Source organism: Chlorocebus sabaeus, chromosome 11, assembly GCF_047675955.1.
Source record: "Chlorocebus sabaeus isolate Y175 chromosome 11, mChlSab1.0.hap1, whole genome shotgun sequence".
NCBI lineage: Eukaryota > Metazoa > Chordata > Mammalia > Primates > Cercopithecidae > Chlorocebus > Chlorocebus sabaeus.
Window position 1 is genome coordinate 82,379,907 of NC_132914.1, and position 19,503 is coordinate 82,399,409.

Genomic DNA, 19,503 nt, shown 5'->3' on the forward strand with positions numbered 1-19,503 from the left:
GATTTTTAAAAAATGTTTTAATTACATAATTAAAAACACTTATCTTTTATGCTAGAAAAAAGCCTATGTTAAACAAACATGAAACATACACATTTCTCTTTATTTTCCTTCATCTACCTATATGACCATCATTTTTCCAAAGTTCTCCTTATCTTTTTAAAACCTGACCATGAAGTTTATACTCTGATCATTGTAATCATGGTAGTCTTCTGTAGCAGATATGTGAATGGAGTTCTAGTTAATTTTTTGCAGTGCTTAGCCAAGGCTCATGAGAAATGAACAAGGATGTGATGGTGAGAGAGAAACCCTATGAAGATTCAGTGGCTCATCACAGCAGTGGAATTTCTAGGAGTGTAATAAACTGGGACATGTTGGCATTACCTCCAAAGTAAAGGGTGGATTGTTGCTTCATGTAGTTTCCACCACTAAGAAGAACAAGTTGGTAAACCTCTTTAGGTTCTAGAGGCTGCGTAGATCATGCTTGGGAATACTGCTCCAGGTTTAAAAAGGGCCCAGAACAGGAAGGATCTCTTCAGCAGGCCCATGCTATGTAACAAAAAGGGCATCAACTGTAGACATTCTGTTATTAAATCATTCAAAAATATGTGTAAGAATACATTTATTGTATCTTAATGAGCTTCAAGATTCTCTTACCAGATGCCGTCTCACAATAACTGGTCTAATTTATTTCTGGCAACTTTAATGTGTTAATAGGAAAATGAAATGGGAGTGGTATCACCACATGCCCTAACTGCAAGAGGTAAATATAGTCTTATGTTTGCATGTGTGCATATGTGACACATCAGTGAGAATTTTGATATTAAATTGTACGGTAAATTTCAAAATTCAGTTAGGAGACTTGAAATCTATTTTATATGTTTTCTCCATTTTTTTCTGTCAAACATGATTTACTGAAAGTCTCCAAATTTCATTGCAATACTGCATTATGAATTTATGAAAATGTTATCAGTAAGATTATGAAGATGAAGCTGTTGTAGAGACAGAGCACTATTGCTTACATCTGAATTGTTTTCATAGGCATAATCATACCTTAAAGAAGCCCTTAAAAATTCAACATTATTCTATTAGGTTGGGAAACTGCTTTTTTGGAACATGCTGCTGATTAGCACGTTTCTAGAAATGTCAGCGATAATATTTTTAGTTGATATTTGGATAGTATAATTGTAAAATCTACCATTATTCTGCACTCTTCATCTCTCAAATCTTAAATGCTCAAATAAATTGAACTGTTTCTTTCTTCACATTCCTTATAAGGTCAGCTATTTATTCTCAGGAAAAACTGTGTTTTTACTTCTATGTAATAATAATAATAATAATAAACCTAGGTATTATGACAACAATGTAAATGCTTTTAAAATACACTTATATGAAATCTTTCTGGCTTACTTTCTTTTTTTTTTTTTTTTTTTTTTGAGACGGAGTCTCACTCTGTTGCCCAGGCTGGAGGGCAGTGGCCGGATCTCGGCTCACTGCAAGCTCCGCCTCCTGGGTTCACGCCATTCTCCTGCCTCAGCCTCCCGAGTAGCTGGGACTACAGGCGCCCGCCACCTCGCCCGGCTAGTTTTTTATGTATTTTTTAGTAGAGACAGGGTTTCACCGTGTTAGCCAGGATGGTCTTGATCTCCCGACCTCGTGATCTGCCTGTCTCGGCCTCCCAAAGTGCTGGGATTACAGGCTTGAGCCACCGCGCCCGGCCTGGCTTACTTTCTATTCTAAATTTATCTCCAATGTTTTTAAAACTGAATTTAATTTACCTTGTTTTTGAAGACATTGAGTAAATTGAAGCCTGCTTTCCTCACTTCAGTTTTCCATAACAATCCTCAATGTGGAAAATACTATTTCATAATGACTTGTATTAATTAGAGGACAGTTTCTGTTCTTTCTAATGTGTTAATACTGACTAAAATAAAATACTCAAAGCATTTTGGAATATCTACAATAGCAAGACACCATGAAGATTTTGTTCATAGTGGTCTTGTACATTTTCAGTTGGATTTGTTCCTAAGCATATATAGAAATACAATTTATTTTTGTATATTGACCTCATATTCAACCACTTTGCTGAAATCACTTATTAATTTTAATAGATTATCTGTCAAATATTTTGAATATACTATATACACAATCATATCACTTGAGAATGACAGTTTTCTCTTTTTTTCTAATTCTTATACCTGTTATTTATTTTTCTTGTCTTATTATCCTGGTTACTACTTCCATTACAATGTTAAATAGTGGTGTTATTAGCAAACGTCTTTTTCTAGTTCCTTGTCTCAGGGTGAAAGCTTTCAATATTTCACCACTAAGTAAGATGCTTCCTAGAGGTTTCTTAGAGAAACTCTGTATGGTTTAAGGAAGTTAACTTCCTTAGAATCTTAGAGATTAAGATGCTGCTGCTGCTGCTGATAATGATGATGACGGTGACTTTATATGCAATTTGGATTTTATCAAATACTTTTTAATGCATCTCACATTGACTTTCAAACATTAAACCTCGTAATCTTAGTCTAAACTGACTTAGCTATAATGCATTATCTTTTTCTACCTATTACTAGCTTATATTTGCTATTATTTTGTTTAGCATTTTCTCATGTTATTCAAAAAGAAATTGACTATATAAATTTTGTTTCTTATACAGCTCCCTCTTTGGGTTTTAGTATCATATTATGTTGGCCTTATACATTTCCCTGGGAAGTGTTTCTTCTGTTTCTGTTTTCTAGGAGAATTCGATATAGGATTGATGTTCTTTGTTGTTTAAAATTTTGTCTCAGCATATACTATATTTTTGAAAATGTTCCATGTGAACATAAAAGAATGTATTCTGTAGGTAAGTATATTGTTATTAAAAATCTCAATTATTTTAACTTTTTTTTTTTTTAAATCTTCTGTATCCTAAGTGATTTGCAGGAGGGGCAGTCTATGAGGTATTGAGAGAAGAGTGCTAAAATCTCTTACTGTGCTGGTGGATTTCTCTAAATTGGCTTTTATTTCTGCCAAATTTGACCTCATACTTTGGGACTGAGTTTTGGGGCATATACATTTTGAGGCTAGTTAAATCATTGTATCATTGACCTTCTTATAATAATATTTTCCTCTTGACCAATAGTTTCCCTCTTTAACTAATTGCTTAAGGGCCATTTCCTTTGATATTTTATACCTACTGCAGCTTTTTTTTGTGGCTACTGTTTTCATAGTGTATATCTTTCTAACCATTCTCATTGAACTTTACTGTGATTTTATATTTAAAATGTATCTTATAACTGCATATAGTTAGGTTTTGCTTATTTTTATATTTTATTTTGGCATTATTTTTATTAGAGTATTTAGACTTTTAATTTATTTTAATTTAGAATATAATTTGGTTTATACAATTTTCATTTGTTTTCTATTTGTTCTATGTTGATTTTTTCCTTTTTATTACCCTCTTTTGCATTTATCAAGTATTTTTGTTTTTCTATTTTTTCCGTTTACTCACTAGTTAATTAATTGGGTTTTATTTTTTCATGCACTTCATTCTTTCCTGCATTAACATGTTTCCATCTAGGATCATTTTCTTTTGCCTGAAAGACACTCTTTAGTAGCAGTCAGTTTTTGATTGCTTGAAAATTTATTTCTTTTAAAAATATTTTGGAATATTTATCTAAATATTTATCTTCTCTAAGAATAGAATTCTAGCTAGGTTTCAATTTTTAAATATGCCATTTTGTTAGCATTTGTGGCTTCCATAGTTCCTGTTGAAAAGTCAGTATTAAGTCTTAATTTTTCTTCTCTGAAGATACTGGCTTCCTATCCCATCCCCCAGGTAACTTTTGAGGTTGATTTTCTATTTTTGTTTCTCAAGCTGGGTATGATTTTCTTTATTTGCCCTGCTTGGAGTTGGTGAGATCATATAACTTTTTGAATCTTTCATCAGTTTTGGAAATCTCTTGTCCAAATTTATTTCAAATATTTGTTATTTGATGTTTTGAAGTATATATACCTTGTGAAATGTGTAAATCCAGCTAATTAGCCATATTCATTACTTAACACATTACTTTTATAGTGAGAATACTTTCATTCACTCTCTTAACATTTTTCAAGAACACAGTCTATTGTTAGCTTTAGTCGTCATGTTGCATAACAGATCTTTTGAACTTATTCCTCCTATCTATATGAAATTTTGTATCCTGTGACCAAGATCTCCTGCAACCACCACCACCACCCCTACTGACCACCTTAAACCCTAGTAATCACCATTCTACTCTCTACTTCTATGATATCAAGTTTTTTAGATTCCCCGTGTGAGTGAAACTATGAGGTATTCTCTTTCTGTGCCTGGCTTATCTCACTTAACATAATGTCCTCTTCATTCATTCATGTTGTTGCAAATGACCAGTTCCCATCCTTTTTATGGACAGATAATTCTCCATTGTGTATGTGTCCAATGACAGACACAGGTTCATTCCATATTTTGGTTATTGCGATAATATGCTACAGTGAAAACAACGATACAAATATCTCTTCAACATACTGATTTTATTGCCTTTGGTATACCTAGTAGTGGAATTTCTGGGTCGTATGACAGTTCTATTTTTAATTTTTTTGAAGAGCCTCCATAATGCTTTTCATAATGGCTTATACTAATTTACCTTTCCACTAACAGTGTGTGAGGGTTTCCTTTTGTCCATATCCTTACCAACACTTGTTATCTTTCATCTTTTTGATATAGCTATTTTAACATGTGTGAGGTGATATCTCATTGTGGTTTTAATCTGCATTTCCCTGATGGCTAAAGATGTTAAACGTTTTTTCATATACCTATTAGCCATTTGTATGTCTTCTTTTGAGAAATGTCTATTCAGGTCCATTGCTCATTTCCAGTTGCTTGATTTGTTCATTTGTTATTGAGTTGTTTGAGTTCCTTATGTATTTTGGATATTAACCTCTTATCAGATATATGATTTGCAAATATGTTTCCCCAATCTGTAGGTTATCTCTTCATTTTCTTCCTTGTTTGTTTTACTGCGCTGGATCTTTTTAATTTGATGTAACCCCATTTTTCTATTTTTGCTTTTGTTGTCTTTCTGTGCTGTTGGGTTCATATTTTAAGAATCATTGCTCAGACAAATGTCATGGAATGATCATATTTTATGTTGGATGCTTCCTACCGACCTACTTTGTTTTCATTAATCATCCTCCCTACTTTATCTCGTGATGTTTTTAGCCTATCTATTGAATTCTTATTTTGTTATTCTATTTTTTAGTTATAAAATTTCTAATTGATTCTTTTTTTATAAATTCCATTTGTATGTTGAAGTTTTCTATTATGTCCACCATTTTCTTGAACATAATAAGTATGGTATTTTCAAACCTTTGTAATTTAATGCATTACCTGGATCACTTGTAGATATCTTTCTATCAGCTGTTTATGTTTTGTTTTTTAGTCAGCTTAAAGAAGCAAGAGACGTGTCCCTGTATTGAGCCAGAACTGATATCTTTAAAAAAAATTTTAACTTTAGTTTCAGGGGTACATGTACAGCTTTTTTATATAGGTAAATCATGTGTCATGGGGTTTGGAGTACAGATTATCTCATCATCCAGGTAGTAAGTATGGTACCCGACAACTAGTTTATCGATCCTCACCTCGTCCTGTCCTCCACCCTCAAGTAGGCCCCAGTGTCTGTTGTTCCCTTCTTTGTGTCCATGTGTACTCATTGTTTAGCTCCAACTTATAAGTGAGAACACGCCATGTTTGGTTTTCTGGACCTGCATTAGTTCACTTAGGATAATGGTCTCCAACTGCAGAACTGAAATATTTATAAATGAGTATTTCAGTACTCAACAATCATTTTAAATCTTCTAGGCATTGTTCTTACCACAGTGAAGAAAAGAGATAAGATCCCTAACTTCATAGAATTTACATTTTATTTGAGGTAACAGACAATAAGTACATATATAAATATATAGTATAAAATAAGATATTGAAAATTACTGTAAATATTAAGAAAGTTTAAAGTATAGAGCATAGTGTTTAATTGGGTGATCAAGAAAGGCCAGTATAAGGTATAACCCTTTAATAGAGATGTGAAAATAAAGTGAAGGAATAAGTTTCATATAAACAAAACAGTATACTGTTTTGGGCTAAGTGTAAGGCAAGTATGTAAGGCTTGAAATATGAAATCAGTGTATTAAAGGAACAGAAAGTTTACAATAGGTAGGCTGATTAGTAAAGGAGAAAAAGAGAGAAGAGAAGAAATACAAAAGTAGCCAGGGATCAGTCCACATTAGGCCTAGGATATGAAGTCAAGCACTTTGGATTTTATTTCAAATGTGTTAGAATATTATTATTGGGTTTCGAGTAAGGGAGCTAAATATTGTTCATATTTTAAGTGGATAATTTTGTTTGCAATGCGGAGATTATTGTTTAGAGGAGCTAGTGATTAAAGCTAGTACCAGTAAGGAAAGTACTGTTGCTTTGTCTTTCTTTGACCTATCTTTGCCCCCTTTTCCATTGCCATCCCTTTATTTTAAAATCATCTTAAAACTTCAGATGATGTAATCAAATTGTTTTTTTTTTTTTTTCTCCGCTCAAACTTTTCTGTATACAGAACTTATCTGACTAGGATTTCCCTTTTTTCACTGATTTAGTTGAAAACAATAGTTGCCTTTAGGTCTGGATTTTTAAGACATATCCTTATGCAATTATATAAAATCTTTTCAAACATTTTTTCTTTCATGCCAACGATGCTTACAATATGGCAGACACCACGCTTAGTGCCAGGATAGGTAAATAGACAGAAAAAACCATAGCTCTAAGTTTAGGGAATATCAGAAATATATTAGAATATTTTCAGTTAATTATAATTTTTATAAGAGAAATAAGTACAAAATTATAAATTAACCAGATTCCAAAAGCCTAGATCAGTTGGCCATGAAATGTTTCCTTATGTTGATTTGTTGCCTCTCTGAAATGTGATTTCATTTAACATGTGATTAACCAAGGAACACTTACAACCAAGAGTAATTTTATTTTAGGTTTGTTAAGTATAGTTTATCCTAATTTATTAAGTGCCAAGAACTATGAGGGATCGGAGATTTTATCCTATACGAACTCTAACAAGTTAGGATGCTGATAGAAGAAATGAAACTTCAAGAGACAAAAACACTTATTACCTCTGACAGCAGGCAGCAAGAGCTTCATGTACCAATTCTCCTTTTCCCCCAAGTTCCATAGGAGGAAATCTGAACAATGTCTTTCTAGTAGTCTTGAGCCTAGGATATCCCATATCTTCTAAAAGGCTGTTAGCAACCCTGCCCATCCTATGCTCCAGAGAAAGTTATCTTTATTACACCAGACAGCAAACAAATTTTTGCCCTCTATTCCAAAGGGAAACACAGTCTCTGCCTTCCGATTCTGTTAGTTTTATGAACATCTTTGGAAAAATAGTCTGTAATAAAATCGGTCAAAAGTCATGCAGAATTGTGAGAGATCCATGGAGAATTTTGTCCCCAAAATATCCATCCCTTGTTTTTACATGACAAATTTTCTAATAAGTATACCATTCCAGTGGCCACCCTGAATAATCTGACAGGGGCTGGGACAAAAATCAATTAGATTTGCCTCATGGTTCATGCAATTAAAGTTACTATCAATAGTCCAGGTGTTTTCTCCTTAATGTTTTAATTGATCTTCCCAATAGCCTTGAGACTGTAATCTAACTATAGCTGGACTCCTTCTTGTCCCTCAGGAAGGAATTATAGGACAATTCTGCCATCCAGAATAACCCTGTTCAGCGAGTTGAAGCTGACCTGAATGCTTTCTAGGGCTATAGTGCTGTTGACTTAACACTTATGTTATGACCACTACACCTTCTAAGTGGCATTTGTCCACCCCATGGGATGACTGAGGATGGGGATGGGGAAAATATCCACATCTGTTTCACAAGGGAAGTGCAACATCTGGGGCCATGTCCTGCTGTCTTGATGGATTTCTTAGTAAACTTAAGGTAAATTACTATCAAATTGTGTTCAGAGCCCCCTGGAATGGGACGGCAGGTCCATTAGTAAGTTAAATTTAAGGTGCTTGCAACAGTTTGTGACAGTCCTGCAGAAGTTTTTTTGTTTGTTTATTTGTTTTTTGTTTTTTTTTTGAAGTAGGCCGTAGGGGCAGTTCAAAAATAAAAATCTCCCTCTTTTATGCTTCCCAGGATTTAAGGTATTCCTTTCAAAGATTCTGGTTTTTTGTTATCCAGCTACTCCCTCAAAATTAGTGTGTTACATTTCAACAGCTATAACTTTACCATTTTTCTAATCATTCTCTATTGACACTTAGACCTTTCATCTTGAAAGTTCAGGAACAAGGAACAAGTGCCTTTTTATAAACCATAGCTAAGATTAGTTTGAATACTCTTGCTCTTCTTTTGGCCAGGCTGTACGTTGTTTAATTGTTCTGGCCTATACTCGCTGTTAGAGAAAAGAGATACTCATCATACCCAGGAATAGTCAGGATAGAATCCTGAGTTGTCCAAATAGATCTCTATTACCCTCTATGCATTTTTCCTAATCATTACCTAGGAAGTGGCTGCAAGAATATGATATTTTTTGGGGGGAGAGCTATGCTCACTGATCAAATTGCTTTATCTAGTTGTGTGGATAGAAGGAGGTGATAGAGGTAGGTGTAGATTATCAGTTCATTGTTGATTGGCTTGTGTCATAACTGTCACAATCAAATGGTCCAGAAAACTGAAAACTTAGGCAACTAATTTCAAAGGCCCTATTTGTATGGCCGAAGTCAGCTGATGGATAACCTAAAAGATATTAACAGTGGCAAATATTTGAAGGTATAGTATAGTCAATTTTCCAACAGGAAGGGGCAAAAATTCACAAGATGAGACGTCCTTCACTATAAGACAAATGAGCAAATTTTTCAGGAATCACAAGTCTGGTATAAAAAGTAGGTCTACCTTAGATATAAAGTTAAACCCAATCAGTGACTTGATTCCAGTGATTCTCATTAGGGAATGGGCCCTTTCCTTGGGCATCTGTATGAATAACACAGACAGTTCTATAGGCAGCTGTGATTTGTTTTCCTTATTTGAGGGTTCAAGTCATGGTGTCTTTAGTTTTTCATGTGGCAGAACCAACTGTTAGGCCATTGCCAACAGTCCAAGAATCAGCTTGGTTTCTGCTTAGCCAAATCATCACTGAACCAGGCCCAAGAATTTAAGGGAACTTGGGTGAATTGAGGTCCCTGTGAGACAGCAACTTTGGTTCAGGCAGTGAAGTGGAGATAAGTGTTCCCTGAGATAGATAGCTGCTCTCTCTCTCTCTCTCTCTATATATATATATATTTTAATTTATTTTTTTTTTCATGAAAAACTGAATGCTACTGGGGCCAGGCTGGCTGCATTTTTAAGTATACCATTTTCTTTTTACAAGTAAGACCTTTTGGGACTTTCTCACCTTGTTAGTCATTGAATTCAAGTTGTCCCACCCAAAATGGGAATTATCAAGCCAGTGAGTCACGAGAACTCTAAGTGCCAGTCATTTAGTTTCTAAAGGAATCAAATAGAATGACAATAGTGCTTTTCCATAGGAGTGTACCTGGTTACTGTATCAGAAAGGCTGCAAATACAAAACCAGAAGTGATGTCTCCAGGTGAAGGCTGCCTCCATTGCCAGTTACATATCTATCCAAGTTCAACTTCATTTTCAATATATAAGTAATAAGTACATTTGATAATAATTCTCAAGTAGCCAGAAAGCTTTCCAAATCCTCAGTTGTAAGTTAAAGAATATCTGAACAGAAGGGTTTTTTTTTAAAATGTATTTATTTATTTTACTTTTAGTTCTGGGATACATGTGCAGAATGTGCAGATTTGTTACATAGGTATACGTGTCCCATGGTGTTTCGCTGCACCTATTGACCTGTCCTCAAAGATCCCTCACCTTGCCTCCCCATCGGCTAACAGGCCGTGGTGTGTGTTGTTCCCCTCCCTGTGTCCATACGTTCTCATTGTTCAAGTCCCAGTTATGAGTGAGACCATGCGGTGTTTGGTTTTCTGTTCCTGTGTTAGTTTGCTGAGGATGATGGCTTCCAGCTTCATCCATGTCCCTGCAAAGGACATGATCTAATTCCTTTTTGTGGCTGTGTAGTATTCCATGGTGTATATGTACCACATTTTCTTTATCTAGTCTATCATTAATGGGCATTTGGGTTGGTTCCATGACTTTGCTATTGTAAATAGTGCTGCAGTAAACATATTTGTGCATGTATATTAATAGTAGAATGATTTATATTCTTTTGGGTATATACCAAGTAATGAGATTGCTGGGTCAAATGGTATTTCTGGTTCTAGATCGTCGATGAATCTCCATACTGTCTTCCAGAATGGTTGAAGTAAATTATATTACCGCCAACAGTGTAAAAGTGTTCCTATTTCTCCACAGCCTCACCAGCCTCTATTGTTTCTTGACATTTTAATAATTGACATTCTGACTGGTGTGAGATAGTATCTCATTTTGGTTTTGATTTACATTTCTCTAATGATCAGTAATGTTGAGCGTTTTTTCCTATGTTTTTTTGCCATGTAAATGTCTTCTTTTGAGAAGTGTCTATGTCCTTTGCTCGCTTTTTTGATGGGGTTGTTTGTTTTTTTCTTGTAAATTTGTTCAAGTTCCTAGTAACTTCTAGATATTAGACTTTTGTCAATTGGGAAATTTGCAAAATTTTTCTCCCATTCTGTAGGTTGCCTGTTCACTCTGATGATAGTTTCTTTTGCTGAGCAGAAGCTCTTTAGTTTAATTAGAACCCATTTGTGAATTTTGGCTTTTGCTGCAGTTGCTTTTGGCATTTTCATCATGAAGTCTTTGCCTCTGCCTATGTCCTGAATGGTATTGCCTAGGTTTTCTTCTAGGGTTTTTATGATTCAAGGTTTTACATTTATGTCTTTAATCCAGCTTGAGTTAGTTTTTGTACAAGGTGTAAGGAAGTTGTCCAGTTTCAGTTTTCTACATATGGCTAGCCAGTTTTCTCAGCACTGTTTATTGAACAGGAGATCTTTTTCCCATTGCTTTTTTTTGTAGGGTTTGGTGAAGATCAGATGGTTGTATATGGGTGGTGTTATTTCTGAGGTTTCTGTTCTGTTCCATTGGTCTATGTGAGTAGAAGGCTTTATTAAGCAACAACTGAAATTTGTATAAATTTGCAGTGGTAAGCACCATATATTAACATACATTTTAAAATATTTAACATACATAAAAAATATTTATAACTCTTAGCCAATTTCTCCTGACATTTTGAAATTTTTATTTCCCTCAGCATACTAGGTAATGCCAAATCTATTTGATATTAAAAAGCTTGGATACATATAAATTCATTATATTGGTAACATATTTTTGGTTGTGATTATATAATTACCAAAAGCATCTTTAACATTTTATGTAAAACCTTCTCTTTATGCTTCTAGAAATTTCTAAGAGATAGTAGTTAAATAATTGTTCTGGAATTCTATAAAAGTTTCTATAAACTTTCTATTCAACCAAAAAAGCTATTTTCAAAGTTTTCTGTACTTTTAGGTATTAATTAGAAAATGTCAATTTTCTCCAGACTCTATATAGACTTTCCAAGGAAGAGCACTCTATCAACATCTCTATGATGTGGCAAAGAAGTTTACTGTGCTTTGTGGGATCTTGTCCTGCTGAAGAGAGACAACAGCTGGATTTCTAGAGAATATAAAAAGTAGATGGTTTGGCAGGTGTTTAAGGAAATAACAATTTTAAAAAGGCTGTTTGTATAAAACCAGTGTAAAAGTCAGGCAACTTGCCTGATAATGCTGGTCCTTTTCCATAACCACTCATCAAGTGGAACGTTGCCTTTGTAATATTGTCTCCTTCACATTTTCTCATCAATTTAGCAGTTTTCAGCAGAATAAAAATGCTAATTCAATTATAGCTGATGTATTGTGGCCCCTGATCTTCCCTGAGTTGTGACTGGATTTTCCTTTTCATTGAAAATAAAATAAGTTCTGAATCATGTTTACAATTTTACATCAAATAAAAATTTCCATCCCCCCCCCCTTATTTTAACAGAACAGTCATTAGATTTATTTGTCATTCATGATGAGCTAAAGAGAGAATTTTGATTGTATAAATCAGTGGGAGTTTACTGAATTACTAGCCTGATTTAACAAACGATCAACATAAATGGCTTAAATATATTAGAAATAAATGGCCGTATCTTTTTTCTATAATTTTCCAAAAGTACCAAAGTATACATGTTTCCTTTTATTTTAGAGTCTCCCTGAACTGTAGCCATTGTTTCTAGACTGCCATTTTCAACCTTTTTCTTTCTGTGAGGATGAGAAGGAGGAATACTCATGGCTGTGGTGAGAGAGCTTTGTCTCTCTCTGCCTCTTTCTGTCTCTTTTTCCAATAGTGCATTTTTTTTTACAGTTATTGAATTATTTCCCAATATGGAAATTTGAATTTTTTAATTGACAAATAAAAATTGTATATGTTTATTGTGTAAAACATGACATTTTGAAATATGTATACATCGTAGAAAGGCTAAATTGAACTTATTAACATGCGCATTACCTCACATAGTTAACATTGTTTTGTGGTGAGAATGCTTAAAATGTATTCTCTTAATGATTTTCAAGAATACACTATATTGTTATTAACTATAGTAACCATATTATGCAAAAGAACTCTTGAATTTATTCCTCTCATAAAACCAACAAATAGCAATTCTTCAACGAAATATATATTAAACCATACATAACTGTAGAAATGTAACAGTTGATCTGTCTAGCAACTGAGTAGAGGCACACTATTTACATAACATTCAAATGGTGTGAGTTTGAGTAGGTATCCTAAGACTAAATTTTATTAAGTGAAATTCTGTCATTGCACTACCTTCCTATAGTCAGTATGTTCTAGGCCTGCCTTTCCAATGGTCTTTCAAAAGGCAGTCAAGACACTGCAATTGTGTAAATGAAAAATTGCATTTACATCCCCTCAGAATAAATTATTCTAGTTTTAAATCATAAAATGTTTGATTATTTTAGAACCTTTTTAAAAAATTGGTATTCTAAGTATGTTTTTTTCCCAAAAATAAAATACAGAAACACAGAAATTACTTCTAAGCCATATTATATATTCAATCAAGTAAAAATCAGATAATTACATCCTAAATTATACAATACTAATATAATTAGCAGGTTCCATTGTAGAAAGATATAATAAATTTGGAAATTCCATAAAATGAAGAAAAATGTTTTAAGGTAAAGAGAGAGGGAGTTTAAAATAGGGATTTCCAAATTTGGGCTTAAACTTATATTTTTGTTATTTGAACAGTTGAATTAGAGAATAAAAATCAGGGACCGGGCCGGGCGCGGTGGCTCAAGCCTGTAATCCCAGCACTTTGGGAGGCCGAGACGGGCGGATCACGAGGTCAGGAGATCGAGTCCATCCTGGCTAACACAGTGAAACCCCGTCTCTACTAAAAAATACAAAAAAATAGCCGGGCGAGGTGGTGGGCGCCTGTAGTCCCAGCTACTCGGGCGTAAACCCGGGAGGCGGAGCTTGCAGTGAGCTGAGATCCGGCCACTGCAGCCCGGGCGACAGAGCAAGACTCCGTCTCAAAAAAAAAAAAAAAAAAAAAAAAAAAAAAAAAAAAAAAAAAACAGAGACCATGTTCCTTATATTGTTTTAATCATTGCCACAAAGTATGTTTTCTTACTCTATTCAGAAACTTTGTGAAATTTAAAAAAAAATTAAGAAAAAGCTGGTTATAGACTGTTTATAGAAAAATTGATACTAACATATTAAAATACTATAAATTTTCAGTAGTGATGTCTGTACTGTAAAGAGCTAAAAAAATGACTTTACTCAGTTCCATCTAGATTTGTCTGAGTCATAGTTATAAACAGTTAAATACACTGAAGAGTCTGCACCTCATTTTTTAGAGCATTCAAATATTAAGTTTTCACTTTATCCAAAACTTAGAGATGAAAAGTCTTATCCCATTTTTAGCATGTTTTCATTAAACAGATGAATATCATCTCACAATAGTACATAGAAAATTTCCTATAAATAAAAATTCTGATATACTTTGTCAACATTTGTAGTCTATAATTTAAAAGAAACATTGTAAAAGTTATGTAAGCTAAATTACATACATTTTTATATTATTTGTGCAGGCTGCCTTAGAAGAAGAATGGCTAGCATCAGATTCCACCCGCTTCCCTTCACAAACACTGCTTCTTTCAAACCAGCTGCATTGGCCAAAGGTAACATGTCATGGAAACTTCTGAGTCCTCGATCTTTGCTCATTTCTAAAGGTTATGCTATGTTGCAGTGATTAATAATACAATTTATTGACTTGAAAAACATAATTACTTTTAGAAGCCTCTGACTTCCTCCTCATCCCCAGATGTAATTTTTCATGTAGCTTTTCTTTCATTTGCTCCTTTTTTTCTTTATTTTGGATTTCTTTCAACACTTTATTTCACAGTAGCAAAAGAAAAAAAAATGATACGCTTCAGCTGCATATTTGGCAGTAGACTAAAATCACTAGTTGACAGCACTTTAAAAATACAAAAATATGCATTAAGAGGGCAACAGCTGAAGATTTTCAGTCAGAGGTCAATGGACTGTAATATCTGTTATTTATTTGATAATCTTTGAAGTTTTAGTTTTCTGAGATTTTTTAAGATCTTTACAATTAATCATTTTCTATATGAGAGCTATCCCAAAAAGCATAGTTTCCACCACTACAACAAAGCACATGTATAATATATTCCATAAATTTCATTTTATTATAACTTTTAATTTTATAATGAGTTTCCCTTAGGAGGCTATTTGGTAATATGCACGTAAAGTAATACAAAATAAATGCTAGGATTTTAAAATTTACTTAACACTTACTTACTTTTTTTTATGAAAAGATTCCTGGAAACTTAAAATGGGATGATACTTCATTTAATTTACCAAGTAATCCAGCTCAAGCATGGTTATGTAATGACAAAGAAAATTTGTCTTCTTCAGAACATACACAATTTAGTGGCAGGTAAGCTGAACTACGGTTTTAGAGAATCAATCTGTGAATAACAACAGTATTACATATCTTACAAAAGTAGTACAATTATAAAACTAGATGTGAATGTACTTGTTTAGAAAATGGAACATTTAGTACTAAAAACATCATGGTCATGAAGATTTTTCAGTGTAAGCAAAATGAATGAAGTAGGTACATTAAAGCAACTACAAAATGTATATGTCAAAGAAATAATGTAATTAATGATTGTAAACAAGTGGATCTTAAATACTGCTATATAGGTACAGATAATAATTAGACTAAAAATTCCAGTGCTGCATTACTTTTGACAAAGAGATTAAAATATGCTTCAAGTAATTGAAATGTAAACATTTTAAATTAATGGCAGACTTTTATTGCCTTTCAAGATAATGTTTTTTGCTAACTTAGATTTTATTTCCAAGTTTGAGACAACATAAACAGCTTGTAGTTTTAAAAAGTGCTGATATACTTACGTTGATTCAGTTAAAAGTGTTTGTTTTCTATTGCTAGATCAGAAAATAGAACTTCTTCCTGGACACCTGAATCAAAGACCAGTAGAAAGAGTTTGCTAAAATCTGAAAAAGAAAAAAAAATTTCAGAAGAATGGTATGTAGTCAATTTGACACTAATAAATTAAAAAATTGAGAGACTGCTAAATGTCCAAGACAGATACTTTTCAAGATTTTAAGAATGCCTACATCAGTTTTTAAGAAACTATCCATCTGACTAATTTAGTTTCTTAAATGGGAATTCACATTTATTTTAGTATGCTATACTGCATGTCTATATGTATTTGCGTATCTAAGTATGATCCGGATATTTATTTTACTTTATTATATTTAATCTTTTAATAGGGGCTTTAAGGACATTTCTACTGCTCAGCAAATGTTGAAGAGGGCACAGAAAATGAAATCAAAGAAACTAAAGAAAAAAATAGGTGAGTAGTTAGTGCTCTTTGAATAATAACTGTGTATGCAAAATAGAAGATAATTCCTTTAAATATATTTTATAAATTGTGTTTAATAAGAAAAGTAATGAATTCACAGATGACTATGTCTAAGATAATTACTCCGAAAAAATAAACTTAAGAGAAAATTATGCTATACTATTGAATGACTTATACTCTTAAACACTATTTTTACTTTTTTCACCTCTTTCTTATATACTTTGCTATTGATTGCTCTATCTATTGTGTACTGAGAATTATAAGTTGTTTTAAAACAGGTTCATTTTGGGAAACGTTGACTCTAAAGAGTATCTGCTTCACTCCTTATTCTTTTGTGTGCTTTTACATTGCTTGATTATTAAATTATACAAATTTATCAGTTCCATGGATTTTAGCTATAAAGACTTCATTCACAACTTGGAATCTTGGAAAAGCAAAGTTTATATATTTTATGATTTTGTAGGACTTGGGAAATGTTTTAAAGCATATTTTATTCTATCTCACTTATGAATACTCTTTAAATCATTTGTTTTTCTTTGGATACCTCTGATTATTTTAGTGTAATTACTTAATACGTGGAGTCAGAGAAGAAATATCAGGATCTTATATGTTTAATTAAAACTATTTAAAATCATTGCATATAACTTTTTATTTATTTATAATTAAATATTTACTCATTTAAATATAAGAACATGGTTATTTGTATTGGTTTTGCATTTCTTTTGTACATCAGTTTTTTTTTAAGTTCTTATTGTTAGTAAGAAGTTTCCATAAAAGACCTGTTACTCATGAGCAGTGCAATAAATGTACACTTTTCCTATAGATCTAGCTTATGGAATCACATGAAAAAATATTTCATAATACTATTTTTATCTTTTTCTATTAATTATATTTTAATTATAATTCAGTAAATTCTAAGACCCGGATATAAATATGAAATTTTAAAACAAGTAAATATTGCAAAAGTGCTTTTGATTTTCAAGGAATAACTGATATTTATTCGCGCATCACTTCACTTACTAGCCATTGATAAATTCCTGGTGATTTATTTTTATATTCAGAAGTGTTCAACTTGTGTATCTTATTGTTATATTAGTGATATCTTAATTTTTTGCCTTTTTGTGATAACTTATTTTTATTGAGTAGTAATTTTTTCAGATTTAAAACATTAACATTTCAAGCATTTTTAAAGAAAATACAAACACTGTGCTTTTTAATTTGTTTGTACCTCCCACACTCTGATTTTGTAAACTCCTATTAGGTTCATCAGGCTTCTCTGAACTGAATGCTATGTGGTGGTTACCCAGTGAAATAGTAACTACAAACTCTTAATGATACTGAGGCTCTCAGTTCTCTTGATATTGAATCTAGTAGTGTAAATCAGGTAGTTTGATAAACTCTATTATTGCTTTGATCATCTTCAGCAGTATCAGAAACATTCTTTAAATAACATTTTGGGAATAAAAACAATTTCTGAAACTCCTGGGGCAAGTTCAAATATCAGAGGTGGCTTAAGAACTGATTCAGCCAATATTCAATAAATAATTATGACATAGCTGTATTCAAGGAATTTTGCTAGGCCCACTTTTAAAAGTATTTGTAGCTTTTACAATAAATAGCCTCCAGTAGTGAAAGTAGAGGAAAAGCTTAGCTTGTCAGACTTGCCATACGATTCTGTCTTTGGAAAATATATAGGTCTTTCTTGCCAACTCTTTTAATTGAGGGTTGGGGATGAGAACATTTTTGATAAAGCAGCATAGCAAGTGTTTTAACAAAGGATTCAGTAAGGAATATATGCTAGTACATAAAAATCATTGTTTTAATGGCCACGACTAGAGATAATTATCAGACAAAAATTAAACCCTTTTTATCAGTCACAAGGGGGCATGGCAGGGTAACAAATGAAAGAGGATAACCAGACGTCCAACTTAATGACCATGTCTTTAACTTAACATTTTGGGTTAGGTTAAAATCCTAAATGGCAATTGTATTTTATTTATGGAGATTATTACTCTAATAACATGATTATAATCCAAATTACACTCTTATTACTGTGTAAGGTTTTATATCTCTATGTATCACTTTTGTTTTGCTTTTTTAAATCAATATATTAATGAAACTAAATATTTTGTTTAAAACATGAATGCTGAAATGTAAAATTTAGTGATAAGTTTTATATTCTCCTCACTTTTTTTCATTCTATTCTTCATTCACAACAGATATACAGATTAGAAACATTAAAGGGAGGATTAATAGTGAAAAGCTTGAAAAAGAAAATCTGAGATTTTTTCTAATTATCACATTTTGTCTATCTTCTGTTCAGTTGATGATGTAGCACTTATTTCATTTTGTATCTGTGAACAAATTATTTAAGATTCTGTGCCTCAGGTTTTCTTCTTATAGAATAAAAAATGTTTAATACTTTTTCCAGTTTTATAATTAAATCGATCTGTGATATACTATTAACTTATTTGCATCTGTCTCAAATAATGACCATAATTTAAAATTTTTACTCACTAATGAGCTAAAACAATGTTTTAAATTTCTAAATTTGGTTAAACACTTAAAGATTTACTAGTAATTTTTAAATGTACTTGGAGATATATATCCTACATACACAACTTGCCAACTTGAAATTCTTAGGCCACTAGAGGGCAACATCGTCTATAAAACTGCTGTGACATTAACTAGATCTATTGGGGTGGGGAGCATGGCAGGAGGGGTGTCAGAGAATAGGAACAATTAATGTAATAAATTATGTTCTACAATCTAACAAAGTAGTAATCCTCAAGGAAATGGAGCATAATTGCATGAAGTATGGTAGCTTTAGTTCAAATTTCTGCCACAGAAAACCTTAGAGCACTCAGTAGCAAGCACTTCATATTTTCTGTTTGTATTTTGTACATATTTTTATCAGTTAAGGGACATGAGTCAATAATATTTTATTTATTTAAGATTATTTAATTTAAGAAAATTAAAATACAACAAAAAGCAGAGGGTCAATTAATTTAAGAAAGTAGAATGTAATGGAATCAGTTGCAGAGAGAGGGAAGAATACTTACGAGGAGGCCCATTAATGAAGAGGCAAGAAACTGAGGAAAGATGTGGTATGGACAGCTACTAGGGGAGACTTAGTATTGAGGACTTCTATTGGTATAAGTGAGGCCATCTGATTAAAACCGGAGGAGGTTGGAGAAGGAAGAGGAGGAATTGATTGGAAGCCACAGGGTAAAATCTAAAATTATGAGGAGCTGTCATCACTTACACAGTTTATGTTTGGGTTATGGTGGTTGTTTTTCCTAGTGAGTAATTGCTTTTAAACTCTTGATTGGCATAAGCTTGAATCAATAATGACTGGTCTTGTGTTTCTGGGCTTTTTGTTTGTTTGTTTGTTTTTACTGTTGCTTCACGCACAGAAGCAGTTTCAGAATTTGGTGATCTGTGTTGAAATTTAGCAGATATCCAGGGAAGTTTAG

At 32.7% G+C, this 19,503-nt stretch overlaps 1 protein-coding gene across 2 annotated transcripts in view; it reads left to right on the forward strand.

Annotated features, from left to right (window-relative positions):
- LRRIQ1 (leucine rich repeats and IQ motif containing 1) overlaps window positions 1-19,503 on the forward strand; it is a 225,744-nt gene that overhangs the window by 108,347 nt on the left and 97,894 nt on the right. For both annotated transcript variants that reach the window (XM_037996759.2, XM_008004167.3), the window contains exons 18-21: window positions 14,204-14,293; window positions 14,951-15,072; window positions 15,592-15,687; window positions 15,936-16,018. In XM_037996759.2, coding sequence (XP_037852687.2) covers window positions 14,204-14,293; window positions 14,951-15,072; window positions 15,592-15,687; window positions 15,936-16,018 — 391 coding nt within the window. The remainder of the gene's footprint in view (window positions 1-14,203; window positions 14,294-14,950; window positions 15,073-15,591; window positions 15,688-15,935; window positions 16,019-19,503) is intronic.